General features: G+C 34.2%; 1 protein-coding gene across 1 annotated transcript in view; it reads left to right on the forward strand.

Annotated features, from left to right (window-relative positions):
- Positions 1 to 2,191: 2,191 nt before the first annotated feature.
- The window catches only part of LOC123543108 (serine-rich adhesin for platelets-like), a 36,647-nt gene continuing 12,776 nt past the window's right edge, over positions 2,192 to 26,062 (forward strand). The window contains exon 1 of the mRNA XM_045329172.2: positions 2,192 to 2,381. Coding sequence (XP_045185107.2) covers positions 2,292 to 2,381 — 90 coding nt within the window. The 5' untranslated portion in view covers positions 2,192 to 2,291. The remainder of the gene's footprint in view (positions 2,382 to 26,062) is intronic.

A 26,062-nucleotide genomic window follows, 5' to 3' on the forward strand; every position in this document is an offset into this window, starting at 1 on the left:
GGTCTGGATCCATGCTGGTCGCAAACCCACTATGTTGGTTTTCTCATGGCACGGCTCAATTCTTTTTATTGTTGTACAGCTGCACCAGCTTCAGTGGCCGTCTGTTTTAGCCAGGTAACACTTATCATGCTGCAACTCCAAGAGCTCCGTTGACATTTTCTTACCATTCCCCGCCATGTTTGAAACTAAAGGAACATGCACGCCCGCTAATTGAACTATAGATAAAACATTATGTCATATTAGGTAACTACAGGCAGTTCTTTAGATCTATAGTTGCACTGAACAACCTAAACAACAAAGATGGCGGCATCATATGAAAAGGTGAGTTTTTCCAAAATACTGTGTTTGTAATAAAATGCTGGGAAAAAAACACTTGGCTATAAACCTGCTTCACACATTTTTGGAACAGATCGGTCTTTGTCGCTACGCAAAAACATTCGTAGTTTAACTCGTGTTACAATGGTAGGTGATCAAACTTGACCATAGGAATTACGGATCTCCTTCTTTATGTAGACCTTCTGTTTGGTGGCATATTTATCATATGAGATGGCTAGGTAGCTAGGGCGTATATGCTGTAAACTTTCCAGTAAACGTGTGCATTTTTTCTAAAAACATTTTAGCAATAATTGATATTTTTTAGATATTTTTATTTATTTTCATGAAAAGGTTTTATTTCAAAATTTCGCGTAAATGCTTAGAACTGCCATGAGATGCTTGGTAGCTATCACGATAATATCCTTAACGTTCCAGCAAAGTTGTACATATTTTTTATAAAAACATTATCAATAATTAGTTTGTCTCTAGATATACTTCTTATTTCTAGAAACGTCAGGTTATTGTGATAATCTTTTCAGAAAAGATTCGAAATAACAAGATTATTCTGAAAGTATCTAGCTAATAAATGGCAGTTGTGAGCCGAAATAGCTAGATTCTACCTAACACTTACACAAAAGCTATCGAGAAAATTATTTAAATTATTGCAATAATATTTCTAGGAAATATTCGACTATTGAGATAATATTTTCAGAAAACTTCACTTTATCAAGATATTTTTTTTAAGTATCGCGGTATGACAGAAGCATGCCACTAGACTTCTACCTGTTCTTTCTTCAACAAAAGGCTCATTGTATATAATGTTACAATGAGGTCACAAAATCGATTGCTAATATAAGCACTCGGGCATATTGGCCTACATTTGTAAAAACATAGGAAAAGCGTTACGTTATTGATCGGCCTAGTTTTTGAATAAATCTTACCATTAATGCACCATGATCCATCACATTGGGGGAATAAATGATGAATTATGTCGATCAAGCATTGGTTACTATAATGTTACATGTGTGACACGTTTTTGTAGAATATGGTTGGTGTAATCACGACAATACTGGTCAAAAGGTTACAGTATGTTCGGTAACAGAGTTTGAACTAATAAACGGAACAGAACAGAAAATCTACTAAGTCTTGTGCACGTACAGCACATTAACATGAGCCAGTACACGCATACCATTTGTTTAAATCTATAAGCATAGAAAGTAATCATGCATAACAATATCAGACCCTCTTTGAAAAGTCTAACAGGAGAGAAAATTAGATGTGCAACACCACTCATGTTCCTTTGCCGCGGAGTTAGCGGCATTCCAATGTAATACATATACCTTTAATGTAATTGACCAGAAAAAAAAACAACATGAACTCTGCATGCAATGATATCAAATAAATATAACTGATACCAAAGCATTTATAATTCACATGGTGGTTTATGTTATATACCCTCCGCAACACTCCAACCTGCTTAAGCTACTTAAAATAGTAAAGTGATCGGCAAATCAAATGGAACGGATAAAATTACTTATAAATCAATAGTTATCCAACTCAGGGATCTGCAGAATCATTTTGAATAACTATCGTATTTTATCATAAGAGAAGATGTCGTTTCAATGCAACATTCTTTACCCGCACTAATAAGTGGGCATATATTAATATAAAAATTCTAATGCTTTAAAATTTATGTCTCAATTGTTACGCTTTAACATTTACTATAAGTATATGCGTTAGCTACATGTATATACATATGATCCTTCAGTATTACTTAACGTACAGTAGAGAGACCGCAGCGTATAACCGTTAACACGCATGTATAATTATTTCTCACCTAGCGCGAACGCTTTAACGCCATATCGGGAAAGCCGTACTGTACTGTTAAGGAAAGCATTAGACGTCAGGTAGCGCGTGCAGGTAACAATTAGTGTTAACCGCGCGAGTTCTTTTCTTCTATTCCAGTCAGAGGAAAAATGGAAATTGGAAACATGTTTGGATACATAATAGTCGCTTTCCTTTGGATTTTAACTGTGAACCAGACAAACGCTAGACATGTTCCTCTGGTGAGTATTGTGAAAAATAATTAAATAATACTGGTATTAGTTTTAGATTATTTTATTTCAGAATATAATATATTTTTTTTTGGTTTTGGTATTATAGAATTATTTTGCTGTAGGAAAATTAACAGTACAGATATTAATTTTAGGGAGAGAGTTTCTAAAAAAAGTTAATTGCTTCCTATTCAATCCTCTATGCAAAAACTGCAATGATGTCAATAAATACTGTTTAAACCAATTTTGTTAAAAAAAAACCACCTGACATTACAGAAAAAATTGCGCTTTTGGTCTCAAACGTAACGTTGTATAACATAACAAGGTGTTCCTTTGCGAAAGTTTCTTTGTCAATACATATATTCTAATGTCCTTTTTAAATATACGTTCAATTTTAAAATTGCTATCATTTTTATCTATTTTAATTCATCTGTCACGTGTTAGTTTAGAACTGTATTTAGATTCAGGTTAAATCGCACTTTTTGCTAGATATTGTGTTATTCAATTTAATCTGTTTTGTCGAGTTTAAAACTATTACAATAATGATTAAAAATGAAAAAAAAAAAAAACTTCTTAAAGTGTGTTTTATAACTTATCTATAAATGGAATAACAAACCTGCCACACATGGTGCTCTTAATCACCCATTTATATGATATTTTTGAAGGATCCATTATTATTTTTTTTATCATTTTGCTTTGAATGTAAACAATATATCATATAAAATTAGAATTATTGATTATTATAACTAAAAACACAACAAGTTGATAAAATGATATATACTTTACGTGACTAAAACTCTGATTTTTGCTATTCCGAATAGGCATTTAATAAGATGGGGGTGGGGGTCGTTCAACAATGTTTGACAGTACCTGTACATAACTTCTATTGTTTGATAAAAATGGTCATATATCCTCTAACACTTTACTTGTGATTGATGCAAAATGGATAATTTACATAGTGCAAAAGAGTATTCCGCTACTTGTCAATATGCAAAGGAAATAAAAATGATATATGCGAAAATATCTTCATCCGTGTTATATTGATAACATATGTAATTTCTCAAAATATTATGAAGTATTAGAAATTTTTGAGAGGGATTTATAAATGTGACTGTGTTTAATGCTTATAAAATTGATTTTTTTAAATACTATTAACAGCTAAAACAGACATATGTTACATAATTAGCATAAATTGAAATTGGTTAAACGTTAATGGCGATTGAATGGAAGTAAACGCCCGTGCTTATTTAAGTTTGCTATAATATCTAAGATTTTTATATTTGTCTGATATTGCTTACATGACTTTTCCTATATATCGACGGTCTATGGTTTGAGCTAAATGACCGCTCTAAAGTCTATATTTTGACGGCAACAGGCAATACTTGAAAAACTAACGTATTCAAATTTATTTTTGATGTCATGTTTTAGATCACTTATTGAACGGTTTGATGGTCAGTAGTCAGAAATTTGGTCCTTGGTTATTTGGACCTCGGGCAATATCTTTTACTGTTGACCGACAAACCATTCAATAAGTGTATAATATAACCCTGCCACCGAAATCTCATTGTTAACCCTCTTATAAAGAAGTTTCATAAATAGTTTGTTTGTCTATATAATTATAGATCAAATGTTATTTTTGTTTACCGCAGATATTCTATTTAGATACAATTTGTGGCTATATGAATGTTTTAATATCTTTTAATTTATAACGCGGTTCATAATTTCATAAACAAATTCTTTGTTACTTTAATATGATTGATGGTACCGATTATGTTTATTATTATTTTGTCATTAAATCAAACTAAACAATTAAAAAAAACTATATTTATATCTATAATGTAATTGATTGTGCTCTAAAATATATCCTTTAATTACACTTAATTACGATAATGTACAGCTAGGCAAAACATGGATGAACACCGTTTCGGAATAGTACGTTAAAAGGTAGAACATAGAAGCTAAAATGGTTTAAGATCGGACGCAGTTGTCCAGAGGTAACACTGTCTGACTACGAATCCAGGGGTCGTGAGATCGAGCCCCCGCTCCTCCAACTAAACATTTTCTTACCTCGGGATAAGAGTCCCGTGTACGGGTGCTTTACATCTGGCACGCTAAATAAACAAGGGAAACTTCTGGAATTGAAGCGCCTTCTGTGTCCTCCCACTGACATTACTTTGTAGTGTTCTGCTGGAGTCGCCCTTATGGATTACCGGTGGCGACTATGAGTAAGCGTCCATACAATGAGAACAAAAAAAGTCGTATTATCTACAAAGGTCTCTGTTGCGGAAAAGGGAGTCGAAAATGAGAATGTAGAAACTAGTTAAAGGTCAGTACTGGTTGTCGCAGGAAAGACGAATTTATACACCGGGCACGTTAAAGAACCGGACTGTCTATTCGCAAAGAGCTAGGCTAAGTTAGCCGGACATGACTGTATCTGAAATGATTTCTCCCTATCTGTTTTGGGGGCTGTTTCTCACTCTGTCCCTCTGATTAGATCGCTCTGCGTCTGTACTAGTAGAGGATAAATTTCGCACCCCGTGTGGCTGCGTTTGCTATATGTAAAGCGCCTATGAACGTGTTTATCATGAAAAGGGCGTTATATAAATCGGGTATAATAATGATCTTCTTTCTTCTTGGCGTTCACCGCCTACACTGTCATCCCTGATCCAGCAATGAAGGATGCCGTCTTCTTCAGGTCCTCCACCTTGCTGTGCACTTTGATTTTCATTGGAGTGTTGTTTGCTCACATACTTTTCCTTTGGTTCTCCAGACGTGGACATCTCTGCAGAATGTGCTCGTCATAATAATAATAATAATAATTTTCCGAAGTTGAAAATGAGAAGGTAGAAACTAGTGTTATTTACAGATATCTCTGTTTGGAAAAAAATGTTGAAAACATGAACGTAGAAACTAGTATTATGTACAGGAGATATCCGTTTCAATATAAAAACTGATATTATCTAAACTTGCTGCGAATGTCTTAAGAACACTTTGTACCGTCCAAGTGCTTAGTCCCTTACATTTTCCTGGTTGGCTTTATGTACTGATTAATTAACCTGCCAATCGTAGCAATATACTGACTTGTTCGTACTTGTTGTGAATAAAAGTTGTAAATTTACGCTGATTAAAATGTATGAGTACGTATATAACGAACTTGATATATAAATAAAATAGACAGTCAAGTGCCATGATAAAAACTCAATGGATTGAAATGAAAATCCTTGCAAGCAAACAGGTGCGTTGAAATGAATAAACATAAGCACTCAGTAACGTTAATTAACCCTAACCCTGCTAAATTTCTAAAATGGACTGGTCCGACATACGATTTGGGCAATATAAAAATTATTATTTGAAGGGTTGTTCGCTGAAAATTTACTGACTGAATAGCGAACAGGACAGACCATGATTAGACTGCAAGGATGTGCAGGCTTATCTTGGTCTGCACTGGTCGCAAATGCGAAATCACTTGCCGCCAGCAGGCCAAAGGTTAAGTAATAGGTTAAGGTTTTAAGATTCGCATTTGTATGCCAACTTGTAGAAAACAATATGTTGTTAAAAAACGTTTATTTAATATTACTCATTAACCTACATGTCTGAAACACCGAATAATGGTTTCACAAGAACATTTTGAACATGATGTCCTATTTCATGTGTAAGCTACAATGTGAGTTTTAACACATACATAAAGAAGTAAACCATACACATGCCAGTACAGGTATGATATATCAACCTCTGTAATATACACTTATTAAATGGCTTAACGGTCAGTAGTCGATACTATTGCTTTATGTCCAAAGGTCCAAGGGTCAGTAGTTTGGACTGCTGATCGGCAAGGAATTCGAATAAGTGTATAATTACATTACGAAAGAAATTTTTAACTTGTTATCGTAAACATGTGCTGAATGCACACCGTTCATATAGCACAAATGCTTAAATAACTAATATTTACTGAATATACAGTCTTTATAAATCAATGCTATAGAATCTTAATCTATTTCAGTAATGTCATGTTATTCACTTGTATTTAACTTCTACCACTTTTCCCGTTTTTGTCGTGGTACCATATCTAACCATATGTGAACTATTGTTTTAGTGATTTATTCCTTACTGAAAGACTTACATGCTAGTACCAGAGCTTTAATGGGGCATATTTCTTGGCATTACTGTTCTGTTTCTGATCTAATGCAGAAAACGAGAACAAAAAATTCTCGAATATGGGTCAGTTCAATTTGAATATTCTGTCACAAAACTAAACAAAAGTACATGTACATGATGAAATAAATTTTACATATCGAAAATGGAACGATCAATTTATGTCAGATTCTGAATGATTATATCTGGCCCGCAAAGGTTTGCCATGACATAAACACAGACAAGAACAATAATGACCACGTGATATAAAATCGGAAATACTCGGAATTAGTCGTTGCTGTCCGTAAAAAGTACATTTTACTCAATTTCACCATTACGACTCTTAACTGTTAAGATTTCATATTATGAATGATGGGAATTTGTTAATTTTTTAAAAGTGTTATAAATGAAGATTAATTGTCAAAATTAATGAGAAATTATAATGTATTCAGTGCCCTCAATAAGTGTTAAATACATTTATTCTTGTCAAGTCATTCAAAATATTTTTGTATACATGTGCGCCTATTTATAGTCGCCACCGGTAACCCATGTGGACGACTCCTCCAGACGATTTTGCTAGTATTGTTAATAGAAGGATAGTGCAAGAAACAGAAGACGCTGCAATTCCAGAAGCTTCTCTGGTTCCTCTGAATCTTTAGCGTGCCAGGTGTCAAGCACCCATACACGGGACTCTTATCTCAATGTTAGCTTTTTTAGTTGAAGGAGCGGGGACTCGAACTCTCGATCCCTCGTTTCGTTGTCCGACAGCGTTACCACTGGACCATTGCGTCCGTTCTATGTCTATAAAATGAGAAAGACATTCGCGTCTTACAAAGAACACTGACCTCCAGACTACACCACGTGATTGTTACTCTCCAAAGGGAATTCCTAGAAATTGGAAGATGCCTTTTTTATTATTCAAATTAGGTATAAATCATAAACGCGATCCAAAACAAAAATCAAGCACAGGATCATTTGTTATTGAATGTTTCTCATTGCACAGTTGGTGCAGCCGTTTTGCGCATGCGCGGAATTATTACAAAATGGAACGCAAGGCAAAAATGATCATTTTTTTGCATGTCCGCACGCATTTAGTGTATAATGTGCATAATATACTGACTAAAGGTTAGGGTTAGAATCACCATGGTTACAAAATATATACATTTAAGGTATTTTTGTTCTAATTTAGTTAATCCGGTATATACCGGAGTCTGTAATATATCACGAGCGCACCAACTCTGTATTTAGTCACAGCCTTTGTTATTCTTAGGATGAAATAATTAAATCGAATTTTATCATGTTGTGTTTAATATTAATTTTTCATGGTCTATTTTGCGGTTTGAAACCTCACGATGACGCAAGCATTTTGGCAACATTATGAGGTTCTTATTGCGGTTGACAACCAGTGCAAGATTATTACGGTACAGTTACCTTTCAAACTTTAATTTCACAAACATGTTTTAGTCATGAACTTTACCAAGCTTTTTTTCATGTCCGGACCCATTTGCCAGGAAGACATTTTGGGATTTTTAGATGTTTCGGATTCATAGAACGATAAGACAAATCGTCTGCAATAGGCACAAAGATGTTGAGATTTCTAAAGTGACCACAACATAGATATTTTTGAAATATGTATATTGATATATTGCAGTAATATAAAGGTATTTTCATTTTCGTGACGATTTGATAAAGGAATTCCATTTGAAAAGTTTTGATAAAGAAATTGAGCATAAGCTGTTTTCCTTGTTTTGTCATGCCCCTTTCCCAGCTATGCATAATTGGTGCTGGTTTATTCGGGGACGTCAATACTTCAAAAACACTGTTGAAAAGTTATTATTTCTAATTCCATTTTGCAAAATCTTACTGAATGGCTTGATGGTCGAAAGTAAAGCCATTTGCAAGACTACTTTAAAATTTGTTTTGCGAGTTTTTAAAATCTATTTGAAAGACTATAAGAACATGTGTTACGCGCGTGTTATTTTAGCGCGTAACTGTACACATGTTTATTAGATACTGGTTACTTCAATGTTATCATAATTAATGATATCATTACGTATTCATTATTACAAAAGAAACCTAACAAAATATTAATGAATCATGCGGTTTGACTTCGAATTGCAATACTAAACTCAATCAGCCATTTGTCTAGGTAATTCCAAAACATGACATGATTTACATCAGTCAAAGATACCATGACGATAAAATGTAAAGTTGCCGTTGATATGACCTTGGCACAAGGTAAACAAATTAGAATTTGAGAAAAATCAATCATTTTATAAGTTCATATGAAAACCAAACCGCAATATAAATTAATCTTAATTAACAATGCTGATTTGTACATAAAAATGAACAGTTCACAACGTGTTTGAATAATGCTAAAATACATGAAAAATAAAACAAATCATCATTTTAAGCTTTAACTTTGGTCGTTTATATATGTTATACCGGATTTATATACTGGTACTGATGATAAACCCGGACAGATGATAAAGTCGTCCACCTTCGAAATTTTCGATTGCAATCGGTTATTTATATAATTGAACACGCCGTCTAATAGCAACCACTTACAACACCAACTAGTGTAAACAAAAACAAAATTGGTAAATATTCTGTATAAATAAATAACTTATATTTATCTGTTTAAAATTGTTTATCCAAAATTACTGGGGAAGAGGATGTTTCTTGGGCATGCTCACTATCGACACATGAAGGCCTGGCATTGGGTCACTTTTCATTACTTGATCCAGAATGACTGTTGCAGCATTTTGGGGGAAGTTTCAATATAATGCTATTTTGTAAATGACAAACTGGTCGAATTTATCATCAGTCAACGTTTTACAGTCCCTATTTTACATACCCCTTTCAGGGCCTAACTTCATGTGAGTATGCTTACTAAACATAAATTTAAATTATGTCAATTTTTCAGCAGATGTTAAGCTTTATTTTGATATTTTGATACCAACCATTGATAACAATTTGCAGAAATAAAAAAGTGAAAGGTAAAAGACCTCATTTTCTGTCCGGGTTTATCATCAGTACCAGTAGCGTCCTTTTCATGATAAGACATTTAAAGGACGCTTTAAATAGTTAAAATATTTCTAAATAGTACCCCCCCCCCCACCCCTCAAAAAATATAAAATAAAATAAAAAAAAAAACCCACAAAAAACACAAAAAACACACACACACACACACACAACAAAATAGATTTAAAGAAAGAATATTTGCAATCAAATACCTAACGCCTTAAACAATAGATGTAATGAGCCTTAATTCAAATGCCCTTTTCTTAAGTGTAAATAGCACAAGAACACGTTACCTAATAAATAGATAAAAATATGAGGAGATCAAAGAAACATACTCTAGATACCCCCTCGCGGAATTATTCTACTCCCTCGGGGAAATATTCCACTGCCTCGCGGAATTATTCCGCAGGCATATAACCTGTTCGTCATTTTAGATATAACAAGACATGGTTCCGCTGTAAGTTATACTACTTCTGAAAAACAGACAACAAATCTAAATAAATCAAATTTGTTAGAACTCTGTAGGAAAAGTTTTTCTGTTGTTTATAGTATAGAATTAAGGTTAATAAATACAACATTTAAGAGCAACATAATGTGTCTATGTCCGATAAAATGTTTAAAATCACAACAATTACTAAACAAGAGCGCCGCCAAGCGGGACAATTTACGCCCGAAGGCTTACATCATAGGATGGGAGCAAAATTTTAAGAACTTGACTGTTGTAGCCCAAAGGACTGGAACAACAAAAGGAAAACTTCAAAAAACAAATCCACAAAAAAATATTCAAGGCCTACAAAAAAATCCTTATCAGGCACAGGTATGTAAAAATAGACCTAAAAATTGGAAGTACCATCCATGTTGTACCACAGAAAAGTGGTCTCGGTTTTTCCCTATGGCCAATAATAAGAAAGTTTCAAAATAAGCTATTTATAGTAACATAAAAGGGAAGTAATTCAAAAAAAAATTGTAAGTACAAAAAGGAGATCTGCCAAATAAAAACATGAGCACTGCAATGCAGAGCAATATACACAAAGCAAAGTCATATATGACCTTTGACCCTTAAGTGTGACCTTGACCTTGAAGCGAGTCATCCGGAACATGCGCTCTGCACATCGTCTCATTGTGGTGAACATTTCTGCCAAGTTTTTTTGAAATCCTTCCAGCAGTTCAATAGTTACAGAGCGGACACAAAACAAACTGATATGACTTTTGACCCCTAAGTGTGACCTTGACCTTGAAGCGAGTATTCCGGAACATGCGCTCTGTACGTCATCTTGGTGTGGTGAACATTTGTGTCAAGTTTCTTTGAAATCCTTCAAGGGGATCAAGAGTTACAGAGCGGACATGAAACAAACTGATATGACCTTTGACTCCTAAGTGTGACCTTGACCTTGAAGCGAGTCATCCGGAACATGCGCTCTGCACGTCGTCTTGGTGTGGTGAACATTTGTGTCAAGTTTCTTTGAAATCCTTCAAGGGGTTCAAGAGTTACAGAGCGGACACGAAACAAACTGATATGACCTTTGACTCCTAAGTGTGACCTTGACCTTGAAGTGAGACATCAAAAACATGCGCTCTGCACATCGTCTCAGTGTGGTGAACATTTGTGTCAAGTTTCCTTGAAATCCTTCAAGGGGTTCAAGAGTTACAGAGCGGACACGAAATTGCTAACGGACAGACGGACGGACAGACGGACACCAGCGTCATAACATAATACGTCCCTTCGGGCGTATAACAACACGGATACATATCCAACAGGGAAAGCCATGTTCCATGTTCCAAAAACGCAGCCTCCCCTAACCGCAACTCACAACACATGGACGTGCACACAACCAATAAACACACACTCACAGCAAACACACGAGAACAAAACGAACAAATAAGGGAACACATTGGGGCACAGCCTTGGATCGGTCATTTTGGCGCGCAACCTCATTCTTATCCCAAAAATGTTCAAAAGTGACAGAACTATTTATTACATTATTTTTACATATTTATTCGTCAAAAATCACCTTTATTTGATTATCAAAAACGACTCATATATCAGATGTAGCGTAAAGTACTTTTGCAACCAAACTCGTGTGCATAATAACAAACAAACAAACAAACAAACAAACAACGACTGTGACTGAGCGTAGATGGCACATAATAAAATACGTACAAGAATTAGAATTAGAAACATAGTCTATTTTAGTCCAAAAAGACACTGAAAATATCCGAGAACTATATCGTATGTAACAAAATAAACTCGAAATAAACTTACATTCTTACTATAATATTCTTTAAATAAAACAGTGATCATTAAATTGCTATTAAATTACAAATGTGCACAACTCAAATCAAGCGCCTAAGTCTAGATGGTACCATAACAAGAAAACTCTAAATAGGCAATGTTTACCAACAATAATTAGAAATGGACAGGTACGTCATTATCAGTTTAAGACAATATCAAAACTCAAAAGTAATGACGTTATCAAATGCATGGAGTACACTATTAAATCAGTTAGAAAATCCTTAATTGTTTGACTTCGACAAAATTAAGGTCATGTGGTAACCTTTCCAGGTTTTAGTGGTGGAGGAAGGCCACCCCACTTACCGGGTCAATATTGGCATATAAATCATTAATTACGGTTAATGAGATGAAGCCTGGCTGAGGATTTTCTGCCGTATCTGTATGAGCCAGACATTGGAATCATTCATTGCATTAGAAAGGTCAATATTAACATGTGAATCACCGTTTACAATTATTGAGGAAGAACATGTGTCATTTCCTCTCGTGTCATCAAATGTTTGTTAAGATCTAGCCTATCGCGGATTTTTGCATGTGAATCACCATTTACAATTATCGAGGAAGAATCTGTGTTAAGATATATTTTGTTTTATCCTGTGCCATGAAATACTTGAATACGTAATAAAATCTATGGTCTAATTCGGGTTTAACTGGTCAAACATCATTTACGGTAATTGAGGAAGAACCAATTGCAAGGTGTTGTGTCAATTCTTAACGTGTCAGATAATAAAAAGAAAATGACCCGACACATCTAATTGACATTTATTATCTCAGGCAGCATGTATTGATGACTGTTATTACTAATCAATCGGGGAAAATTAATCACGCATTATTGGTATAGTATGATTTTATTGTGATACCTAGTAGAATTATTTGATATGTCCGTAGGCATACATATATGCATAAATTCTGATAAAGGCGAAGGTCAAAGTTTTTAATATGAATGGGCTAATTCATTTCACTTTTTCAGCGTAAGTTTGGTTTTCTGGTACTGTCAGGGTCTTTCCGCTTTAGCCGATATGCACCGGTCTTACGAGACAGGCTGAACAGCAAATAATACATTTTGGATAAACATTTGGAAACTTTGGGTGAACACCTAAAATACCTTATTAATAAGGTAAAGTTATTTCGAACAAGACACTATGGGAAATCATAAGTTAAAAACTAAGTTCCTTTTTTCAACTCACGTGACCGGGAAACGCCGAAACGTCCGATTTAAAAGAAAAACGGAGCGATTTTTTTTCTTGCCGCTCACGCGATCGGCATGTCCCGGGTTGAGTGAAACGAATTGGCCTATTAAATGCAATAATTTAATTGCTCCACCAAATTTCTGTAACAGTTTCTGAGCTGGCTGTGACGGTTTTTGTTTTTTGCCAATGACCGTCCTAAAGCGGTGTCCCATTTGTGCCAATTACCATCCAAAAGCGGTGTCCCACTTGTGCCAACGACCGCTCAAGGCATGCCCTATTTGTGGTTATGACCACCCCAAAGCGTTTCCATACTTGTGCCAATGACCGTGCCAAAGCGGAGGTGTCCGACTTGTGCCAATGATCATCACAAAGCGGTGCCACACTTGTGCCAGTGATTGTCCCAAAGCGGAGCTCCACCTGTGCCGATGTCCGACCAGAAGCGGTGCCCTATCTGTGCCAATGGCCGTCCCAAAGCGGTATCCCACTTGTGCCAATGAATGTCCCAAAGCTGTACCCTACTTGTGCCAATGACCGTCCTATAGCGGTGCCCTACTGTGTTCCTTAGTTTTTGTTTTGTTCTTGTTGTCCTGTTGTTTTTCTTTGTCGTCATATTTGTATGTGACTGATTATCATTTAAACAAAAATACGAACATAGCTGAAGGAGGCTCGAACCCTAAAATCTGTTTCTTTTTATTTAAGTAGGTTTTCTATTTTACTAAAATTACATAGCATCAGACCAAAAAACACATACGTCATTTTCATACGTGCATAATATTGATGCATAAGTATTAAATTATTTTAAAATTATATTAAACAGCATTAATTTGTCAAATATAACACTTTATTCTAACGTTAATAAAAAAGCTCCAAGGAGACGTATCATCAAAGCCACATTATGCTGGAAGACAAAGATAAGATAGATGCTTGTTTCTTTTGTAATTGACATGCGTTCATAAACGCCATGATTTTGCTTGCCAGGCCTACTTATATCAACACATTACGTGCAAATTGACAGAGAATGAAATTTTGTCTTTAGTTTAACGTCACGTCGACACAATTATAGGTCACATGATGACTTTCCAGCTTTTAATGGTAGCGGAAGACCCCAAGTCTTGCCCTACTTGTATTTTTTTAGCGGACACCGGGCAGAACCACCGACCTCCCGTAGACCAGATGTATTGCTTCCTCACATGAAGAATTCAATGTCCGGAGCGAGGCCGAAACCAACACCAGCGAGGGGCAAGTGATTCAAAGCCAGCGATCTTAACCACTCAGACAAGGCGGTCCCCGGACAATGAAGTACAGAAAAAAGCTTATTTAGTATTCACCTGCATTTTACAGCTACCTGCCTTAAACAGCCAATCAAATGAATTCTAATACTGACTTTCATTTCTGATATAAATTAGTATAGAGCAGTCTCTCGCCTTATGTGGCCAGACTGAATTGCTTCCTTTGGGTTTGAATATATACCAGTTTTAATCTTGCTCTGGTCAATTTGTCTTATAAGTTTTATGAGCTGATGATAGTAATAGCAGTACTGTAAATACACATATTTTCGCTATGTCAAAAGTTTGCGAATTTTAATTTTTAAGTACGTTCGCGAGGTTTAATATTCGCGAAATTGTACAACAACAACAACAACATTACCTTTATTAAACTCAAATCACAAAGTGACACAAGAGTATACAGTAATACATTGTATATATCTGAAAAATGTGACATGGTGTAGAAGCTACAAAAAAAAGACAAAATTTACATTGACTTGAGATATAAGATACAATATATTATAGATCTACACAAACAGAAGAAAAAAAAACTGAAAAAGAACTAAAAAGCGGATTTCATTCAAGGAAATGAAATGAGGGGGAATGTATACTTTGACCTATTTTTTTTTTTAAACATATTTAATGCACACGCGATCTAGAGAAACGGACTATAATTTTGGATTTCCAAACAATTCTATTTAAATAAATCTATTTTGATTGGTCGTTATGTCACGCGCTGTGTCAATTGAAACTGTGTCAGTTGTGTATTAAACCCAGATACGGGTCAGAAGCGTGCAATTTATTCATAGACAAGAAATTCTCGTTTAAGTAAATTCAAAAGGAATAAAAAAGTATTTTAAATCTATATGACGCGGTGTGAGAGTGTATATTCGTATTGATTAACATTGGAATAAATTGTGCATCTCTCAACATGCTCAATATGTGGTCAAAACAGAAAAATCAAGGCATGATGTAACAGTACAATTCATGACCTGTGAGTAATGCTTTAGAAATTTTGTTACACATTATTATTTTTCATTACAAAGCAGAGCAGAATCTAACATAGGGTTACTGTATGCTTATTATGAAAACCTACACTTATTACAAGACTTTTCATACCTTATATAAATATAAAATAAACTTTTTAATGGGGGATCAGAACAGAATTTCTTGTATAGTGTACATTCAAAGCTCATATAGAATTATGCTTCTATGAGATAGTAACACAGTTCAAAACAAAAACAAACAAACAAACAAAAATATACAAAAAAAAAGGAAATTGTACAGGTAAATACAATGCGGTATGGGATGTTTTGTCATATATCTTATAGATTATTTTTTTTTAAATATTTTCACTATTTATTCATTCGGTTGCGGCAGCTTATATATAATAATTGTGTGTACAAATTTTATCGTTTAAGTGTCTGAAATAGAATTTTTATGAATTTACAGAGGTTTTTTAATTCCTTTATTGACCTGGATGTAAGCAGTTCTTTATATTTCAGTATATTTGTTCTAGTATAATAATATCTTTTAATAAACAGTTTTCTTTGTTCATGGAAAAACTGGCATTTTAGTAGATAATGAAACTCATCCGCCACATCTCTACTTAAACACAGTGGACATGTTCTTTGATTAATATCTTGGCCTGCCCATCTTCCTGTTTCGTTTGGAAAGAAGTGGTTACCTGTTCTAAATTTAATAAGCAGGGATGACTCATATTTAGTCAATGTTATTAAGTACTTCTCCAATTCAATTGTTTCTTTATAAATTGAAAAGTTAAGACCCTTTGTTGAATTCTGTAAAGATGCTTGCCAATTTTGTAGATTTTGGTCAAGCAAGGTACGTTTTATAATGTACTTTATATTTTTATTTTGGAGTTCATGCTGATTTAACCAGATATCGATTCTGCCAGTTTGTCTAAAAATGTTTTTTATATAGTTTATCCATTTTGATTCAAAATTTGGAAGATTTAACATGTAATTATATATACGGTAAGATAATTTATCTTGTTTGCCTGTCATTAACCTATTCCAAAATGCAATCATTCTGCACTTTATAGTTATTTCTAATGGATATCTTCCTAGTTCGGCATAAAGCATATACAATGGTGTGCTTTTTCTTAATTTAAAAATTTTCCTTAGGAATTCAGTATGTATTCTTTCTAATATAATAGTACTTTCATAACCCCATATTTCAGATGAGTATGTAAGTATTGGCAAAATTGTGTTATCAAAGAGCTTTAAGATTAAGTCTAGTGGTAAATTCAGGTTATTGATTCTTGCATAAAGAAGATGCATTGCTTTCCTTGCTTGTTGTGCAAGATGTTTTCTTGCAGTTAGGAAACTTCCAGATTTTGCGAAGTATACTCCTAGATATTTGTATGTATTGACAATATCCAATGTTGTATCTTCAATTTTAAAAGAAAAATTTCTATCTACTCTTGATCCAAAAATCATGACTTTGGTTTTTTCTTTATTTATTATTAAATTCCAAGTTTTACAGTACTCAACAAAGTCGTTAAGGCAACTTTGAAGGGTATTAGCATTTTCAGTTATTATAACTGTGTCATCAGCATATAATAACACAATTATTTTGAGGAAAGTGGCAATGTCGTTTTCAGGATTATTAAGCTCTACCCCTTGATGACCTTTTGCTTCCAGAAAGTTCTCAAGGTCATTAAGGAAAAGGGAAAAGAGGACAGGTGACAAATTCTCTCCCTGTCGCACACCACAGTTACATGTGAAAAATGGAGAGTTTACTACCCCATTAGAGACGCAGGATTTTATATTAGAGTACATGTTTCTTATTAATCTAAAAAATTTACCATTTATGTTGCAATTAATAATTTTTCTCCACAGGCCGACACGCCAGACTGAGTCGAAAGCTTTTGAAAAATCTATATAACATACAAAAATCTGTTTTTTATAGTATCTTAAAATTTCTACTATTGAGTTCAAAGTAAAAATATGGTCACTGGTAGAATAGTTTTTCCTGAATCCGGCTTGATTTTCTGAGAGTACTTGATTTACATCAAGGAATTTGCCTAATCTCTCATTTAAAATTGATGTAAATAGTTTGCTGACACAACTTAGCAGTGTAATTGGGCGATAATTTTCTGGGGCCCCAGAGTCACCTTTATTTTTATAGATTGGTATTATGACACCTTCGGTCCAATGTTGAGGGATAATACCTGTTTCTAATAAGATGTTAAATAGGGAAATATATAGAGGTAACATTTTGTCTTTTGAATTTTTTTGTATTCATTTACAATACCATCCAGGCCTGGGGATTTGCTATTCTGTAGATTGTTTATACACCGAAGTATTTCGTCGGCTGTTATTCTACCATTTAATATATTATCATTGTTTTCTAAGTCAATATTATTTATTATTTCTGTTTCGTCAGTATCATGAGCTTAGTTACTGGCATTTTTAAAATAGTCATACAATAATTCGATTGGAGGCATTCCATCATTAGCTTTCTTTGGCTTGACCTTATTTAGATATTTCCAATAATCTTTTGGCTTATTTCTCTGCATTTTCCTAAGTACACTTTCATGATTTTTATTGTAAATATTGATATATTTATTCATAGTTTTTTTATACTTTTTACATGCAGATATTGAACAGACTTTATTATATTCTGAAGGGTATTTATCATATTTTTTTCTTGCTTTTGCATAGTTTTTTCTTGCTTTCTCACAATCTGTGCCAAACCATGGTTTATTCTTATTATAATTTTGTCTTATTCTTATATGTCTCTCAGGAAAGCTTTGTTTGGCACTCTGTAATAGGATATTTGACATTTTATCTGTTATACTATTAATATTATTTTGACTTGTTGTGAAATGGGTGGACTCAATATCAGCAACTAAGCTATTTATAGCATTTATGTCTACATTTACTGTAAAAGTTTCACTGTGCGTTTCATTCCATTTTGGTCTGAAATTTCGTATTTCCTCATGTCCAGTGTTACATTTTGCCTTCACTTGTACTTTATAATTAAGAAGTGTGTGTCCATCTGAACTTAAGCCATCTACTTCTATAACTTCAAAATCCTTAAGAAGTGAGTAAGCTGGTATAGAGGATATTACATAATCAATTATAGATACGTTTCTGAAAGTCATTTTACCTATATACTTATCTTTACCGAGCCTACCATTAATTATATTGAGATTATTATTTTTACAGAGTTCTATAAGCTTATAACCATGATTATTTTTCTTTTTGTCTTGAGATACTCTTTTAAGTGGTATATTAGAAGCTTCCATTTGCGCTTTCTGGTCAAAAAACCTAATAGTCTCATTATCAAGATTGAAAAAATCTGCTAAAAAATCATCATTTTCTGTATAGTCTAACAAGTCTGCTGTTTGAGCATTCATGTCGCCACAAATATATACATGTTCAAAATTACCACATTTAGCAGCTACCTCGGTTTCAAAGATTTCATATTCGTCATCATTGTAAAATCTAGAATGTAACGGTGGTATATAAACAACACCTATAACAATATCGCAGCCTATATGTGTATAATCATTTCTAATTTTCAGCCAAAGTACATATTCTGACTGACTTTCTATAACGTCAATATGTTTTATAATACTATCTTTGATGAAGGCATCAATACCACCTGATTTTCTTAAATACTTCTGCTTTCTTGTTTTACTTATAAATGAATAATTGTCAATTTCAATTATATCATTATCATCGAGTTTGGTCTCCGTAACAAAAAATAAATCATACTTATTTACGATTGAAATAAATTCAGGATACAATATACGCCTTTTCAGGCCACAAACGTTAAGTACTGCAATGTTCATATGATTCGTATTTCCGGTTAAAGAACTGTCAACTGTTTTATTGTTCTGCACATACTTATATTTGTTAGCATTCCCCCTCTTGTCCTAACGATTAGGGGGTACAACAACATCCGCAGGACCGCCTGTTGCAGCAGCGGCATATTCCGATGTAGAATGTCCGCGGTTTACACGGGCTTCCATTTGGATCATAGACTGGCTATACTGGTCTATTTCCTGTGTGTCGTCTGTGGAATCGCTGTCATCGCTAGTATCTGTTCTAATTGTGTCCATAGAAAGTGCGGCGAACATGTTACTAGTTGGGACTGAGTCGGGACGTGGTTTTACTGATTGTTCTACTTTTCTTGGACTCAATGTTTTAGGGTTTTTTGTTCTTGACGATTTCATAATGTCTTTCCAGTCAGGAAATTCGTCCTGAACTACATTTTTCTTTACAATTAACTTGGCTGGGTAACCAATATGAACACTGCCCTTCGGATTGGTTGCTTTTTCTTTCTTAAACTGAGGCCATAATTTTGCACGTGCCTCAACAATTTCCCTAGGGTAATCTCGGTTAATGCCGTACTCAGTTCCTCTCAGTTTATATGCACTATCCAATATCAGTTCAATATCGCGCTCATCTTGGAAACGGACTATAATTGGCCGCATTCCTTTATCGTTGGGAATTCCGATACGGTGTATTTTGTCAACATACATGTCAGTTGTTTCAATATCGAGGTAGTCAACTATGAAAGTCGAGATAATGTCTTCTAGATTTTCCCATTTACGTTCCGGGAATCCTCGAAAAATAAGATTATTTTTCCGGTTTTTGGCTTCATTATCTATACTTTTATACTCTAATATTTTGAGCCTACTACACGTGCTTTCGTTTTCTTCTGTAAGTGAGTTCATAACGTGTTCAATGTTTTCCACCTTGTTCGTTATAGAGTTCGCTTTGTGCAGCATTTCAAAAATTGTAATCAATTTATCGTCAGTGTTCATTTGTTTAAATTCATCTTTAGTTATTACATGTGTGTCAATATTAGTTTCAAATGTCCCACCTGTAGACCTCCTTTTCCTTTTAGAATTTTGGTTCACCTGCCACGTTTGACCAATATGGCCGCCGTTGCTGTTACCGAGGCCTCCATTGTCATGCATATCTTTGCTAGTTTGACCCTTTCTCCGCTGGTTTCTCCTCATTGTTTATTAAGCACTACCAATAACAATCCCTAAAATAGTGTTTTTAATAGTTTTAGTCTCTGTAATATCCGGAGAAATATAAAAAAAATTAGCGAAATGCGGGAGCTAGTTATTCCGTGCCCAACCACACCATGTCACGTGGTGCAAAAAAAAAAAAAAAAAAAAAAAAAAAGGTATCATACTTGAATTTGAATAACACTAATGGTGAATATTTACGCGAGATTAATTATCGCGAGATGTAGGGCCTCGCGAATACAGCGAAAATTAAACCCTTGCGAACATTTCTGCTTTTACATTATTCTAATAAGACAAATCAGCGTAGTGACATGGTACAATCATACTATAAATCAATTTTATCTTATGATAAACATGCATGTTCCCTCTCATCTAATTGATTGACTTATAGTAATAAGTAAGTCACGTAAACATAATGATTAAAGCAATAAACAAACAGTTTTATGAGGCAAGTTAGATGAAACATTTGTGGCAAATATGTCGTAAAGTATGTTATTTGAAAACACTATTTGTATAAACATAGCCCAAGCATGAGTATATTGTTTCTATATTTTTCATATTGCTATTTTCATTTGATCGAAAGCTGTTCCGCCCAAATCCCTTTGTTTGGAATGCATTGCAATGTATGGAATTACTGTCTGGTTAACCACATCTACATGTTTAATTTTACGAGAAGTAAATATATGATATGATTAATTCCATTGGTCTTGTTTTGAATAAACATTTTAATTTTATACCCTACGAGAAACTTTATTTTAACTTTGGTTACACAGATATTGAATACGACCATAATCCAGAAGGATCAGAAAATATCACAACACTAAATCTAAGTACTGGGAGACTTGGAATTTTCTTTTTTGCAGAATTCCTTATGGACATGTTGCTTGTATGAATGAAAAAAACGAATAGGGTCATAGTGCAATGCAAAAATCGACAATTTCGTAATTGTACAACGAAAAACCTTTGCCCTCTCCTCCCTCCGGCACAAAAGAAAGAAATGGCTGTTTGTTGCGCTGTTTTTAATATATTTAAAACAAAAAACAAAACCGTCTTGTAACCAATTTGAGTTCTTCAGAATGATGAACGTTATTATTACAAACTATTTTAACCCTTACCATGCTAAATTTCTATAATGGACTGGTCCATCTTCCAATTTGGGCAGTACCATTTATCATTTGAAGGGGTGTTTACTAAAAATTTACTGACTGAATAGCGAACAGTGCAGACCATGATCAGACTGCACGGATGTGCAGGCTGATCTTGGTCTGCACTGGTCGCAAAGGTAGAATCACTTGCCGCCAGCAGGCTAAGAGTTAAAGTAACTGTCAAATGACTTGACACACACATATGATATAAAGTGACCGCCACGGTAGCCTAGTGGTGGAATGCCCCGCTTTGAGTACGGGAGGTCGTGGTTTCGAGCCCTTGCCGCGTCATATGCAAAGACGTAAAAAGGTACTAGTAGCTTCCACGCTTGGCGCTCAGCATTAAGAGGATTGTGCTAGGACTGGTCAGCCCGGTGACAGTATAATGTGACTGGGTGGGGTATCATGGATCTACGGCGTGATATTCTAGTTAGACAGCACTTTAAAAGATGGGCATTGTTCTCACTGCTACAAGTAGACATCGGCGTTTATATGACTAAGAAATGTTGAAAAAGACGCTTAACCCGAACACATATTTATAGTACTCTCAAGGAACATTTTAATATTTTTTTCTTTTAACATAATCATTACAATGCCAAGACATGGGTTCTCCTATGGGCATTGAAACAAAAAATAGTATCTTTTTGTTTTTCTTTAAATAACGTGAACGAAGACAATTTCAAGCTCTGTCCAGAAAGCACGTGCACAATATATCATCTGAAGTCAAATTTCGGCCATCTAAGTAATATTTTTGTAATTAATCACTTATTATATGGCTTGCCAGTCAAAAGTCAAAGAAGCTATTGCCCCCGGTCCTTCGATCATTGGGCAATAACTTTGACTATTGGCCGGCAAGGCATTCAGTTAGTGTATACTTTTAATTATATAAGAGTTTTAAGTGCAGCTTAACTATCATTTGTAAACGCTGTTTGAATATCAAATTCGTCAAAACCTGTCGATGTTGCAATATAATATTACCAAATAAAACAACATGACATTAACAATTTTGCAAGTTTTAAAGTCGAACTCAATATAAAAATGTTACAATTAAAGTACGTGGCATTTGTAAATTGCTTAGTGCAATAGTTTAACATGTAAATATATGCAGTCTTAAGATCAAAATGATCATACAATAACTGAACTAATAACTGCAGACTACAAAAAGGGTTGCATTTTAAATGGTCGTATAACGCCTTTTATGACAAGTTTGTCATCTTAAAAGAGCATACATCGATAACAAATTGCAAATCACACATTTTTTTAGATATAAAATACAGCAAAGGACATATATTTTTGAATTAAGTTATTTCATTAAAAAGATAAAAATGATGTATTACAGGGTTTAAACAAACTATGCATAAATAATTTATGCCTGTAAATTAAGTTTAAAACCATTTATCAAATCATCGGTTTTATGGTACCTATATCAAGACAGTTTTTGACCAGTTCTGTCTCATAGGGTGCATGATAAAGAAATCATCTAGTGTTCTTGTATTCACAAATTTTGAAAAAATATACACATAGAGTTCGATTGAGATATAAATTTGTTGAATACTGAAGACTGATCAGTACAAAATCAAATGAATGAAGACTAACCTGTTTTACTGGTGTTCAACTATCTATCTAGTGAATTTATCAGACCTGGGCCCAGTTGTTCGAAACTTTAACAGACTGTTAAACTAATCGCCTGTTAAATTTTGATTCAAAATACTAGTCTTGGTGGGAAACACTAGTAAGTTGTTTTACTTTTACTGTAAAGACGTTTCAGTCTTCGTAATCCTTAAGTCATACATTTGTTTTTCTAAGTTTTCTAAAATGTCAAAAATTACTTTAAAAGTTAACCAACTGTAAGCTTAATTAACTGTTAAAGTTTCGAACAACTGGGCCCTGATCAGATATCAGTGTTCTACCTTTAGTATGTAAGGCTCATAATAATGCGAAACCCTAACATGTAAAAAAGCTAGTTATGTTATTTCATAAAATAAATCAACAAGTATTATTATTATTACTATTGTTATTATTATACCAGATTTATAAGTAATAATATAAATGATAGTAATTTACAAGTAATTATGAATCTAAACTATGAAATGGAATATAGACGAAAACAACAACAACAAAAACAAAAAAACAACAAAAAACAATGAAATAACAACATTTTTTCATAACGCTAAACACACAAATACAAAAATTACCAGTGTCCCAAAAATTAAAATGAGAAGGAGAAAATAACAACAACAAAAAACATGCGAATTAACCTTGCAACATAACATTACGGACCTGCCACGAACAAATTTATTTATTTAAAATCTTAAGGTACCAGAACATACCTCCCTTAAATGTTCAAAAAGAGACAAGTTTACTCTATTATCAACATGCTTCCTCCATGTCCCTCACATAGCTTTAGACATGCTTAAAAAGTTTTAAGGTGTTGATATGACAGGTTTGTCTTCCTTGCTGTTGTAAAGGTAAGGTGACACAGCAATACCGTCGACGTTTGACAAATAACATCTGTAAATTGTTGTTGGCCTTAATTCTCTTGACCTAATCATTTCAAAATGTCGAGAGCACTTTAACATAATCTCTATGTAAGTAAATGGCATGTGGGTATGTTCAAACCGCATTTGGGGACCTCCGTGGCCAAGTGGTTAAGGTCGTTGACTTCAAATCACTTTGCCCCTCATCGATGTGGGTTCGTGCCTCACTTGGGGCGTAGAATTATTCATGTGAGGAAGCCGTCCAGCTGACCTACGGAAGGAAGGTGGTTCTACCCAGGTGCTTGCCCGTGATGAAATAATGCCCGGAGGTGCACTTAGGGTCTTCCTGCACCATTAAAAGCCGGAAAGTCGCCATAGCACCTATAATTTTGTCGCTGTGACGTCAACCTCCCAAACAAGCCAAAACAATTTGTGTTTATTATTGAAAAAAGGTAATAAACATAATTTATACTTGAAAAATATTTTATACATAATACATAGCCCTGTTCATAACAAACCAGGATTATGCAATTATCGTTACGTGTATTTTGAGGACAGTTCTTGAAATACAGTTCTATAAAGGTTTCATTGATAAATTTCAATTAACATACTAGTTAGTTTTGAAGTAAAAGGTATAATTGAGCCGCGCCATGAGAAAACCAACATAGTGGGTTGGCGACCAGCATGGATCCAGACCAGCCTGCGCATCCGCGCAGTCTGGTCAGGATCCATGCTGTTCGCTTTTAAAGCCTATTGGAATTGGAGAAACTGTTAGCGAACAGCATGGATCCTGACCAGACTGCGCAGGCTCCTGTGGATCCATGCTGGTCGCAAACCCACTACGTTGGTTTTCTCATGGCACGGCTCATATTTCTGGAGTTAGTTCTTCGCTTTATCTATTTCTTAATTAACATACTATAAATGCAAGCAGAATGTAAATGTTCGTAAATGATTCTAGACTTAAAACACAAACTTATCTAAACTTTTTTTTTTAATTTCTCATTGAGATAATACACAAAACGTTCTAATATGTTTAACAGCAGACATTTAAAAGAATCATCTAAAATAATCAGCTGCATCAATTTTGAAAATATAATTCTCACATTGATCGATTTGTCATTTAAACCAAGAAGAGGGTCAAACAACTTGAAGGCCTTGATATCTTGCTAATGCATTAACTATAGAAACCCCCTTATTTTTACAATTGTCATATCAATTTATCACAGGAGTAGCAGTTGATAGATGTGTAAAGACTATGCCATTTCCTCAATTAGTATGATTTATCTTGGGGCCACTGTATGCAATACCTACAAAATGTGTCAATGTGTGTCCGGAAAAGCGTGTCTCCCTGCACTGCCTAATTAAAATACATCATTTATTGCAAGATGTTGTCAAGATACGGTTGAAACTTGGTATCTCGAGTTACTACCGATCAAGCTTTTTACTTCAAGATAGAATTTGACTTAAAATGATATTTTAGCATGTGTTTTAGGGAAGGGATTTGAAAATATCTTCGAAATATCCAGAATTTTGAGATAAGCTATTTCGAGATATCGAGTTTCAACTATATTTTTTTTTTATCAATTATCAACAATTTGATTTTTTTTTTCAAATTATGTAGGACATAAGGCTTAAGTGAATTATGTGAATCTTGTCTTTTCAAACCATATATGCTGTATTCGATGCCTTAGCACAATGCACAAAGCAGGACAACAACAGAAAAAAAGATCAGTTCGACGATACTGGGCTTAACGGTTAGTCCCACACTTTCATAGAAGGAAAGGGTTGTTTTAAATGCAAATTTAACAGCATATAAAACATGCTTATTACTCTACAAAAAATTGTCAGTTTACTGATATATAAATTGAACTGTAGAAAAATCATTCTGATGCATTTGCAATATTGTCCCAGTGCCAACATTTCACATACCTAGGTGGAACGGAGTTTTTAGTTATTGTTTATTTTTATTTCTTTATAAATGGCATACATTTTTACAGGGGTCAGTATTTTAAGAATAGTTTAAGCATCCAGTTGTACGGGACAGTACGGTTTTTACATGTAATGGCGGGTAGATTGTTGGTACAAATCTTGATTTTTTATCAAATAGTTTTGTGTTTTGATGATATATCCTCAAACCTTAAAAGTGTCAGACGCAAAA

The sequence above is a fragment of the Mercenaria mercenaria genome, chromosome 19 (assembly GCF_021730395.1).
Source record: "Mercenaria mercenaria strain notata chromosome 19, MADL_Memer_1, whole genome shotgun sequence".
Taxonomy (NCBI): Eukaryota; Metazoa; Mollusca; class Bivalvia; order Venerida; family Veneridae; genus Mercenaria; species Mercenaria mercenaria.